We start from the raw sequence: 12,079 nt of genomic DNA, 5'->3' as shown, positions 1-12,079 counted from the left end.
CATATATATATATATATATATATATATATATATATATATATATGTGTGTGTGTGCGTGTGTGTGTATGTATGTATGCATGTTTCATGCGACATGACTTTGGTCTATGTTAAAAAATTTAATAATTTTCTATATTGAAATTGGTTTTTATAAACCCACTATTTAATTATATTCTCTTTTTCTATCCATCATTCTTGTAAAGTATAAAGATTATCAAAGATCAAAAACTATCTTATAAAAAAAAAAAAAACAATTTAAATTTTAAGCTTTTTATATTTTAAAATTGTGCACAAAATATGAATTTATATAATGCATGGTAATGTCACATTCGATAATAGGATTTTTAAAATATTAATCCAAAGCTATTTAGTAGTGTAAAATTAACAAAAAGCTATCCAAGATGCAATTAAATATAACCTTATATGCAGACCAAAGTTAAATGAAGGTTATTTTACAAAGGTTATAGTTCTAAATGAAGTAAATTAGGTGTTTGTGCAAAAGAAAAAGGTAATGGCCTTTAAGAGAAATAAATGGTACAAAAATATAAATTTATTCAAAATGGAAAATTGTAAAAGAAATGCACGGAGAGATTACTAATTAAACTACAAAACTCTTGGTAATACATGGGGTATTGTTTTAGAGAGATTGAAAAAGCTCTTCGCAATGCATAGGGTATAGTTTTAGAGAGATGGAGGGGAAAGGACATACTAACCTGATGCCTACAACAATCAAGGATCGAGGCATACATTGACTACCCACAATTTTAAAAAAAAAATATATATATATATATATATTAATGGTATATATGTGTACACTAATTTTAGCAATTTTATTCTATAAAATTACATTTTCCCCCTTAACAACATAATTGATTCTTTTCTTTTCTTTTTGATTCTTTTCTTTTCTTTTTGAGAAAGAATAATTGATTCTTTTTTAGAATAATGTTACGCCAACAAACTTATCTAAAATATTTTTACAAACCGTTGACAGGGCCGGCTTAATAAGTGATGCAATTGAGGCAATTGCCTACAGCCCCCAAATAAAAGAAAGCCCTCACTTGTAAAAAAAAAAAAAAAAAAACTATATATATATATATATTGTAGGGACTCAATTTGGATTGACCCTGAGTGATGGGTTTTCAGCCCAATAAGCCCAAATAATAAATTTATAGAGAGTGGGTTGAAGGTTTAGGCGCTGGCCGTCGATCACCATGCATGAACTTTCCTTATAAAAAACTAAGTTTCTTTACAAATGGGGGGGATACTCCTCGGCCTGTGGCCGAGGAGACCTTTTTGTTCTCTCCTTTTTTCTCCCCCCCTTCTTTTACTTTACTAGCTTTTCTTTTATAGTTTTCATCTTCCTATCTCCTTCTTCCATTTGTTGATCATCTATTTGCCTTTCTTCTGGCCGCCCGTCCCATCAGAGGCCTTATCGGTACTCAAGTGGTTCACTCTGATCAACGTTATCCTGCCAAGGGGTTACCTCTCTATTAATGCGGTCAGGGGGGTTAGTTGAGTGCATTAAATGCGAGAGTGACAGTTTACTTTGGGGTTAGTCTCTCTCCAAAATCACCTTTGTCAGGCCGATGATAAGGTGGTCCTCGGCGTGGATTGGGAAAATAGACTTTCCCCCACTTNGATGGGCTGAGACTATCAGGCCCACGGGCCCCACAAATATTATTGAGTAAAAAGTACCCAATTTTGTGTTTAATTATCCATCTACTATTTTTATAATTTTTTTATTAATCATGTTTTCAATCGACCAAAAGGTTAAAATATATATGTGGTATTATGTGTAAGTGTTGGATGTAACATTTATGATATCTCTAATTTTTTAAAAATAAAACAAAAACAAAAATTGTAACATCCCTCTCATTTGAATGTGGATTTCGCTCTCTTACGTAAGTGATATTGTATTTGTACACAAAAATTTTGCAAAATAATATATTCATAATTCATAATATTCATGGAATCATGGTTCAATCATTGTTTTTCCAATTATTAAATTAAAAAAAAAAATCTCAAGAAAATCAAGAAAATAAATCGTAACTAAAAAAAATCCAAAATAATATGCTGTACTTTATCAGCCCACACCATCCCCTATATATATATATATATATATATGCTAAACACCGAGGCGGTTCTCATTCGCTCTCAATTTTCTCAACACAGAAGCGAAAACAGAGGTTTTTTTTTAAGAGTCAGAAAAGCGAAAAAGCTCAGAAAGAGGGAAAAGGATGTCGGGTATGGGAGACGGGTACGTGGGCACGGCCCAAGACGCCGTGAGGATCCGAAAGCTCGAGAAGCAGAGAGAAGCGGAGCGCCGCAAAATCCAAGAGCTCAAAGACAAGTCCGCCTCCTCCAAAGGCCAGCCGGGTCTCCTCCAGTTCGGCAAAAGTCGTGCCGAGGTCCGTCTCTTTTCATTTAGGGTTTCTCAGTTTCCCCAATTTTCACTTTTCTAGGGTTTCTATTTGCTGTGCCATATACAATTTTTACTTCAAATGCAATTATAAATTGAAAATTTTGACATGATTATATGATTATTTGAAGCTTGTGCTTGTAAATTTAGGGTTCGAATTTAGGACCTCGTGTTCTTAAATTCATATAATCATGGACACGACACGGGACACTGTGAAACCACAGTTTTTGAAAAATTAGGACACTAGGGATTCAACAATATGGCTAAATTTATTTCAAGTTTTCGAATTTTATTTTTTATAAGTAGTAATTTTTGTTGAACGAAACGATCGTGTACACGGGGAGTATACTCAATGAATGACATGGCTAGAAATGACATGTTCCCAAAGCCAATATCCACTCGAACAACATTCTGAAAACTTGGAGCTTGAAGTGTGAAATAGTCTGTTCACACACCCTTAATGTAACGAGGACGCTATTGCAGAATGTGTCTTGTTGTGTCTGACCCGTCAGGGATTTTTAAGTGTCTGTGCTTCCTATGATAAAATTATCACTTAAGTTAAACTCACTCCCCTAAAACCCAACATGTGGGATCTTTAAGGTAGATTGTAGACAAGGTTTGAAACCAGACCACCTTTAAGGTAGGGTGAAGACAACATTTGAACTTAGACCACATGTTTTGATACTATGATATATTATCACTTATACCAAAACTTTAAGTTGTTAGAAAATGATGAATTTAATGATTTAATCATTATTCTAACAAAATTGTTCTTTTGACTTTGATTTTGATTTTTGTTTTTGTTTTTGTTTTTGTTTTTTTTTTTTTTTTTTGGGGTTATTGTAAGCTAATGTCTTTTTTTCTTTTGAATGGGTGTATCAGATTCTTGAAACCGCATTTAAGAAGGAAACCGTGGGTTTGGTTACAAGAGAGGAGTATGTTGAGAAGGTATTGTGATATATATATTTATATATAAATGGTAATTACACATGCAGTTGATGGGTTTTGAACCCATGACCTCATTCTCCAACTTGCTTGTACAAGTGGAGGAGGTGCCATTTGTGCTAGAGCTCATTGGCGGTATTGTGATATGCAAATTAAGATCCTTTAGTCATGCAGTTCTTAAAATTTGCCCATCCATTTTGAAATGAGTGGATTGAAGTTTGCCACATCATCAATAGTCTAAATAGATACCAAAATGATGATAGTAAACAATTGTTTAAATGTTGATGATGTGGCAAAATTTAATCTACTGATTTCTAAATAGATGGATAGGATTTTAGGAAAATCATATTGGAGTTACTCTAACAACTCTATAGGATCCTAATCGTTGTGATACACACAACAGTAGTTTTTGTTTATGTTGATGAATGCGATTGAGGAGATGTGTACTTTTATTGTAGAGAATTAATATTCGGACCAAAATTGAAGAGGAAGAGAAGGAGAAGCTTCAGAAGCAGCAGCAAGAGTGAGTTTGAATCTTTATGGCTTTTGTGTTAAATTTGTGAAAGTTTTTGTGTATTATTTACTAGGGCCCTTTTGTGTTTGTGTGTTGTGTGAGATTTAGTTTTTTGGTGGTGTTCCTTATTGTTACAGGGAGGAGGAGCTTCAATTAAAAAAGCGTAAACAGAGGAAGATAAAGGGGAATTCTCGGTTATCGTTTACTGATGACATCGAGAATGGTAGTGAAGAGGAGGAGGATGAGAATGGTAATATTCGCTGACTTTAAAACTGAAGTATTATTGTTCTTTGATTACGAGATATTGCTACCCATAATTATAAAATTTTACTTATTATCTTTATGCCACTATATTATAGTAATCAAGTGCTTTGTAGAATTTAGCTAGCTTCCAATAGTTTCCCCCCTATCCCTTTTGATTCTGATGCTTAACTCTTGATTATCATTCTTGTGATTTGTGAAGTTGTGCTGCTTTATATTCCCTGGTTGGTTCTTAATTAAATATTTTTAAAAATTACCTATAAAAAAAATCAAATATTTTTGAAAATTGCATAGTTTACTGAAGCAGAGTACTTCTTTTCTATTTGACCATGTTGAAGTTTGGGTGCTAGTAGTCTTTCTTCATAGCAAGTTCAGGTGCTCATTGATTTATATTCCATTTCATAGGATTCATGAGGAATTCACTTGTTGAATAAGGTTGATGGAGAGGGGCCTACCTTATTTAACAAAATCAAGAAAATCGCTAGTTATTTAGATGGTTTACTTGTTGCCTATTCACATTGTTTCATTTGTTGAAAAGAGATCTAGTGAACCACTGATCCATGGTCAAGTCTGAATCTGCATGTGATCACTCAGCAGTGAATTGTTCCTTGATGAAGCGTATGCATCAAATCTGTTAGAGTTTATATCCTGGGGAACACAAAATATCTAGAAATTCTGAATAAGCATGTAAAAAGTTTTCTATTTTTAAACTCTTGATTGTTGTCATGAACGTTGTTGACTTTCAATTTGAATTCAGATCCTTCAATACTGAAGTTATATCTAAGAGATGTTTGAATGTATTTTCCTTTTGAAAATTAGAACTTGGATGGATGCCAAGCGTTAGGAATTTTATTTCTGGTTTTCTTTATTTCCTATAATTTTACTTTGATTATTTTTGCAGAAACTTCACAATCAAAGAAATTTCGACATGGCAAATATGGTAAAGATCCAACAGTGGAGACTAGCTTTCTGCCTGACAGGTGTGGTATCTCTCTTTCCTCCTTCCCCCTGGCTCTCTCTCTCCCTTTGTAGTTTTGGTACTAACGTGTGATCTTAGAGGTGATGAGGATACGCTTTCAGTGAGAGGGAGGCAGAGGAACAAGCTGAACGTGAAAGGCTGCAGAGACAGTGGTTTCTTGAGCAGGAGCAGATTCGAAGTAATTATGTGTTCTGATACCTGATTAAATTAACATGAATGCATGAAAACTAAGTTCCTACTGAATCAAGCTTTTTGTGTATTTCAGATGAGCCTCTTCAAATTACTTACAGCTACTGGGATGGAGCTGGGCATAGGCGGGTGCTTCAGGTGAGTAGCGGTTACCTGAACTGCATATTATTAATACTGCTTGTAGTTTTCTTTTTCTCAAATTTTTTTGGTGATTGATGTTAGTGTACCCTAAAGAAAAAAAGAAATGAGAGAGAGATCATAATATTCTTCTTCCTGGCCCGTTTTCTAATCATTTAGGTACGGAAGGGGGATACCATAGGAGAGTTCCTTCGGGCTGTACAGCAGCAACTTGCACCTGAGTTTCGAGAAATTAGGACAACCTCAGTGGAGAATTTGCTTTATGTGAAAGAAGATCTTATCATTCCCCATGTAAGATACTATTGAAAACAAGAATTTAGTTATGTTTGTGATATTCTGCTGCTGAACATGTACTAACTAATTCGATTCCTCTTGTTTCCATGATTTTGTAATCGCAGCAGCATAGTTTCTATGAGCTAATCGTGAACAAGGCTAGGGGCAAAAGTGGACCGGTATCAATTTTTCAAATTTACTCCTCTTTTTAATTGGTTGTGTGTTCTTATTTCCTTTTTTGGTTTTTGGAATTAAAAGTTGGTTTTTTTTTTTTTTTTGTTTGGGGGGGGGGGCTTGTGTTTGCACATGCTATCTTGCTGGTTTTTTTACCCATGTTTCAACTAGTAACTAAATTAACCGAGGAGAAAAATAAGAGATGAGTATTCTGTTTTCTGTTTGAGTATCTTGCAAATATAATTTTACTTCCTTATGCCTTATTTTGGGTTTTATAGGGGGTTTCAGCTTGCAACACTTGGTTTGTATTAGATTTACACTTTCATGACAACCTAACAAGTGAAAAGTTATGGTGTTGTGTGCTTTTGGAAGTCTTACATTCTTGTTTTCTAAAATTTAAGGAAAATGAAGCTTTATGCAGCAGTATATGACTGATAAATGAGAAGATTTTGTAGGATGGTGGATTTTTAGTTGCCAGTCGGGTTTTGTTATGTCAAAACTTTATTCATTTGCAGATGACCAAGAAATTGGGCTCTATAACTAAAACAAGCGGCTGTGGGCTTTTTTAAACAACTCTTCAGCTCTCTCTCTCTCTCTCTCTCTCTCTCTCTCTNTTGATTTGTCGCTAGTAATGGTGAAATTGTTCTTTTGTTCCAATCTTGGTTGCAGTGAGAGAGAGAACAAAGAAGTTAGAGAGAGAGAGAGAGAGAGAGAGAGTGTGTATATCAGAATTCAGAAAGAACAAATAAGAAAATATTTTTTTTTAGCATTGCTAATAAACTGTATCTCAATAATAGTATTAAGGGTACTGTTAATTGTTAAAAAATTTCGAAAGTTTGTTGAGGCTGATGTGGGCTGATTTTTGGTTGGTTAGATAACATTTTTGCTAAAACTAGCATTTGTTGAACTGCTAATTATGCTCTAAATGCATTTGGATTGGCTGCTATGTACAACTTTTAAAATGCTCTTCTAGATACATTTTTCAACTTTTGACTAGCCTCTAAGTACGTGCATTGCTTGTGCTCAAAGTCTCTTTTATTTTTTTTATTTTTTTATAAAAATTAATAATTTACATTTATTATAATTTAAAAATATATTTTTTTATTTTTCAAATAAATAAAAATGTTAAACTTTAGAGATAAGGAAAAATAAGATGAACGTGAGAGGATAGAAGGCTAAATTTTAGGAGTTCTTTTATTTTTATTTTTTATTTTTAAATTTAGGGTGTTTTACTTTTATTTCGATAGAAAAGGAATAAAAAAAATGCTAACTTTTAGGGAATAAAAAGATGAACGTGAAAAAAAAAATCCTAAATTTTAGGAGTTTTTTTTTTTTAATTCAAAATGAAATTTATTACTTAACATTTACGACTCTATTTCTAAAAAAAGTTATCCTTCACTAATGAGGGTATTTTTGAACCATATAAAAGTTCAATTCAAATAGAGGAATCCTCTTACATATAGTATAGATAGATAAATAAATGCATCAACAATAGCTAATTATTCAAAATAAAAAGATACTTTAAGAAGAAAAAACAAACTTAATTTATTAGTTATATCTAATGTTGCACAATTGAAATACTTTTTTTTTTTTGGAGAAAGAATTGAAATACAAACATCTTGCACAAATCAACTCTGATCACTGCCCGTTACTTTTATCCTTGGATAATCCTCCTAGTGGCTTAGGGGAAAGGCCTTTCTACTTTCAACCGATATGACTCTGCCATGATGGCTTTCCTCCTATTGTAAGAGATGCGTGGGATGGAAACCAGAATAACGTCAAAGAGGAAATTAGCACCTTTACTCGAAAAGCTAAATTATGGAATAAGGAGGAATTTGGGAACATATTTTGGAAGAAGAAGAATTTAGTGGCAAGACTAACTGGGGTGGAAAAGGCCATGGCTAGCAACCCAAGCCAAAGATTGATTAACTTGCACTCCTGGCTGTCGGAGGAGCTGGAAAAAATTATGGCACTTGAAGAAGAGCTCTGGGGTATCAAGGCCAGGACTGACTGGCTAATTCAAGGTGAAAGAAACATTACCTTCTTTCACCTTTCCACCCCCATTTGGAGAAGCAACAATCGTATTACCCAGATTATGAAAGACGATGGTACTTGGGAAGAGAACACTGAGAGAGTGAAAGATATCTTCACCAATGGTTTTGAAAGGCTATATAGGACTGAGCAGGTTATGTGTCACAAGGCTCCCAGCCAAATTCCTATATGGGGAAACTGTCTGTCGGAATCAGAAGCACAGAACCTGGCTGCTAAACCTACAGATGCTGAAGTTTTTTTTGCCTTAAAAAATATGAAAGCGTTTAAAACTCCAGGGCCGGATGGTCTTCATGCTGGATTTTTCCAGAGGTTTTGGATGGTTGTGGGTGAGTCAGTGAGAGTTGAAGTTAAAAAAAATTTTAGAACAAAGAAAATCCCTGAGCATCTCAACAAGACACTGATTGCCCTCATTCCCAAACAACTTGGTCCTGAATCCATAAACCACTATAGGCCAATAAGTATTTGCAACACAATCTACAAAATTGTGACTAAAATCCTTATGAACAGGTTGAAGCACCTTATGCCGACACTGGATTCCCCCTCCCAAACATCATTCATATCTGGAAGACGAGGCACAAATAATGTGATCATAGCCCAAGAGCTGGTTTACACCATTGAAAGAAAGAAAGGGAAGGCAGGATTTCTGATTTTAAAAATTGACTTAGAGAAAGAGTATGATAGATTGGAATGGAGTTTTGTGAGAAGTATGTTAATGAGCTTGGGGTTCCATACTGATACTGTGGAGTTAATCCTTAGCTGCATTTCCTCTACTTCGACTTCATTACTCTTCAATGGGAGTCAAATTGGGGAGATCTTCCCTTCACGGGGCTTGAGGCAAGAAGACCTAATCTCTCCATACATATTCATTTTGTGTATGGAATTTTTAAACACCCTCATCAATCTGAAGTGTGAAAAGGGAAGTTGGAAAAGGGTTAAGGCTTCTCGTAGTGGACCGGGCTTCTCACATACTTTCTTTGTTGATGACCTCTTACTCTTTGCCAAAATTGATGAGAGCAATATTGAGGCTATAGTTGATGTACTAGATGAATTTTTCCAACTCACAGGTCTAAAAATCAGCAAAGCTAAATCAAAAATTCTCTTCTCGCCTAATGTTGCAACGGAGAAAAGAAGGGAGATAGTGAATCGGATAGGCATTGGCGAAACTCACAACCTTGGGAAATATCTTGGGTTCCCTATCATTCATAAGGGGAGGAAATGAAATGAATTCCACTTTGTAGTGGTGAGAGTTCAAGCCAAGTTGGCTGGCTGGAAATCAAAGTGCCTTTCACCAGCAGGAAGGTTGGTACTCATTAAGGCAGCTATATCCTCAATACCTCAATATAATATGCAGTGCTACAAGCTTCCGGCTAAGGTATGTGAGGATGTTAACAAACTGACTAGGGACTTTCGTTGGGGATCGACGGCAGAAAAGAAAAAGCTTCATCTAGTTGGCTAGAACAAGGTTACTAATCCAGTTGATATAGGGGATCTTGGAATTTTTGAGATGAAAGCTAGAAACTCAGCCATTTTGGCTAAGCTATGTTGGAGAATTACATCTAGCCCAGACATGCCTTGGGCTCAAATGCTCACAAACAAATATCTTACTTTGACACACCTTAGGGGTGAAACAAGAAATCAGCTCGCCTCTTGCATTTGGAGAGCATGTAAGGCTGGAGGTATTGTTTTTAACAAGGGGCTAAAATGGTCCATTGCTAATGGGGATAAAGCTTGTCTTTGGAATAACTTTTGGCTCCCATCAGGACCGCTCAGAAATCAAATTGAAGGACCTTTGACTGAAATGGAGAATAGGCTGTTGGTCAAGAGTTTTTTAGCTAATATGGATAGTATCTCTTTTAATCTTCCCCACAGGATTGTACAAGAAATCAGAGGCATACCTGTTGCTGCTGACCCGAACCAAGAGAACATCCTAATATGGGCTTACTCTAAGGATGGTTCTTTTTCCCTTAAATCTGCCTACCTCATCGTTAAAGGGATTAACATCTTGAACCTTGAAACTAGCCCTCATAATTGGGTGTGGAGAGCTAGTACTACTCGTAGAATAAAGTTCTTTCTTTGGTTGTGCACTCATCACAGTATTCCTACAAAGGAAGTGCTTGGATCAAGAGGGTTTTTTCTTGACCCAATGTGTGAGTTGTGTGGAGAAAGTCCCGAATCCATCCTTCATACTCTTAGAGACTATAGGGTGGCAAAATCTGTGTGGAAAGACTTGGGAATTGAAGAAGGTAACCTAGAGTTCTTTAGGCCGAATCTGGATGCTTGGCTGAAAATTAACTGTGGGATTAATAGCATGTACCCAAGACCCCGTATGCCTTGGAAAATTCTATTTCCACAAGTGGTTTGGACGCTATGGCTGCATAGGAACAAGGCTATTTTTCAAACCGGAAAAATTGAGGTGGGCACTAGTGCTTGCTGTGTGAAGAAAGGAATGGAGTTCTATGCCATTGTTCCCAATGGCCCGAACAAACCAAGGCGAACCCAAATCCAAGTGAGATGGCTTAAACCCCCTCCGAGATGGACAAAGCTCAATACAGATGGGTCTGTGTTTGGTAACCTGATGAAGGCAAGTGGGGGCGGCATTCTGAGAAGCAATGATGGTGAATGAGTGGCTGGCTTTATGCGCAAACTTGGAAACATGTCAAGCACTGTTGCTGAACTGTGGGCTTTGAAGGATGGTCTTATTGTGGCCAAGCAGCTGGGGATTAATAATATTTGCATTGAAATAGACGCTGATTTTATTGTACACCTTATCTCTAATCCCTCTGTTGCTAATCTAATGCTTGAACCTCTCTTATCTGACTGCAGGAACCTAATAAAGACTTTCCCTAACCACATAGTAACTCATGTGTTTAGAGAAGCTAATGGTTGTGCTGACTGTCTTGCTCACATGGGAGCAGATCTTAACCATGATTTTGATGTTCATCTTTTGTATAACCCACCGGATGTGGTGGTTGATTTACTGGCTAGAGAGAAAGTCGGAACTGCTTTTTGTAACAGACTTATTATTTCTTAATATTAATCCATGCGTTGTTTACCAAAAAAAAGAAAATACTTAAGATTTATTTTGGTTCAGCTTTTTTAAAAAGTAGACATTTCAAAAAGAGTGGTATGAAACTAAACTTTTTAAAAAAACTAAGAATTTGATAAAAACTGTTAAAAAGTGTTTTTTGAAAAAACTGAGTGTTTGGCTAGCACTTATAAAAGCAACGGTTTGAGTTGTAAATTACCAAAAAGAACAATGTATATACAAGGGAGTTTATTTCATACTTAAACCAACTACTTAATAATACTTACTTAAAAAAAAAAAAAAAACTTACTTATTAATAATACTAATATAATAATAACAATAATAATTTATTGTTAACTAAAATTTGTAGTAAAAATATTATTAACTAAAATTTGTTGTACAAATTTTTAAAGATAGCATTTCTCTAACATAATTTTTTTTTTCATAAGCTTACTTAAAAAAATATATATATATATAATATATATATATATTGTTCCGCCCGCGCCCCACACCACACGTATAACCAACACAAAACCTTTTTTTTTCCCCCTTTTTTTCTCAGCTACAACTTGTTCACCTTTTGTCTTCTTTATTTCTCCCTTATCTCTATTTTCCTTCGCACACTTTTCATATTTTGTCTTCTTTCAAGTTTCAACACAACTCTAATTCACATCCTCTAAACTATTACTTCATCAAAGGGGAGAGAGTGAGAACTGAGAAATATCAAAATGAAAAATAGAGAGATCTCAGCAAACCCAAAGAAAGTGCTGCTAGGTGAAAGGTCAAGGGACAAGGAATCCCGCTTCTGCGGCGTAGAGGCGGAATTCAATGATGACATGCATCTGCTCTTGTCTCACAATCTCTTTTCCGCTAGCTTCGACTTTGTTGTCGCTACTCTAGTTCGTATAATCACCCATAGAGACGGAGTTCAAATTATTACTGCAAAGGATTGGTTCCCCCCCCCCCCCCCCTAGCTAATTTGGGAATTTGTTATAGATTTTTTTTGTATTTAGATTTGGAAATTTGTTATTGAATTGAACCTGGGCTAGACGCTATTTTTTTGTGGTCTTTGTAGCAATTAATTTATCAAAGGGTTTTGGGGCTGTTAAATGA

General features: G+C 35.3%; 2 protein-coding genes across 2 annotated transcripts; both read left to right on the top strand.

The window, feature by feature from the left end:
* The first annotated feature begins 2,121 nt into the window (after window positions 1–2,121).
* On the top strand, window positions 2,122–6,506 carry LOC112028706 (protein XAP5 CIRCADIAN TIMEKEEPER). Its single transcript, XM_065776808.1, has 10 exons — window positions 2,122–2,405; window positions 3,299–3,364; window positions 3,820–3,884; window positions 4,013–4,125; window positions 5,038–5,116; window positions 5,217–5,293; window positions 5,381–5,442; window positions 5,602–5,733; window positions 5,841–5,894; window positions 6,405–6,506. The coding sequence occupies exons 1-10, from the start codon at window positions 2,235–2,237 to the stop codon at window positions 6,456–6,458; spliced, it is 873 nt and encodes a 290-aa protein (XP_065632880.1). The 5' UTR covers window positions 2,122–2,234; the 3' UTR covers window positions 6,459–6,506.
* A 4,088-nt stretch (window positions 6,507–10,594) lies between these two features.
* On the top strand, window positions 10,595–10,972 carry LOC112014105 (uncharacterized). The gene has a single exon (XM_024046483.2). It carries the CDS (start codon window positions 10,595–10,597, stop codon window positions 10,970–10,972), a length of 378 nt encoding a protein of 125 aa, XP_023902251.2.
* The last annotated feature ends 1,107 nt before the right edge of the window (window positions 10,973–12,079 follow it).

The sequence above is a fragment of the Quercus suber genome, unplaced genomic scaffold (genome assembly GCF_002906115.3).
Source record: "Quercus suber isolate HL8 unplaced genomic scaffold, Cork oak 2.0 scaffold_142, whole genome shotgun sequence".
Classification (NCBI taxonomy): Eukaryota; Viridiplantae; Streptophyta; class Magnoliopsida; order Fagales; family Fagaceae; genus Quercus; species Quercus suber.
The sequence above is the reverse complement of the archived record's forward strand: the minus strand, read 5'-3'. Positions and strand labels throughout refer to the sequence as shown.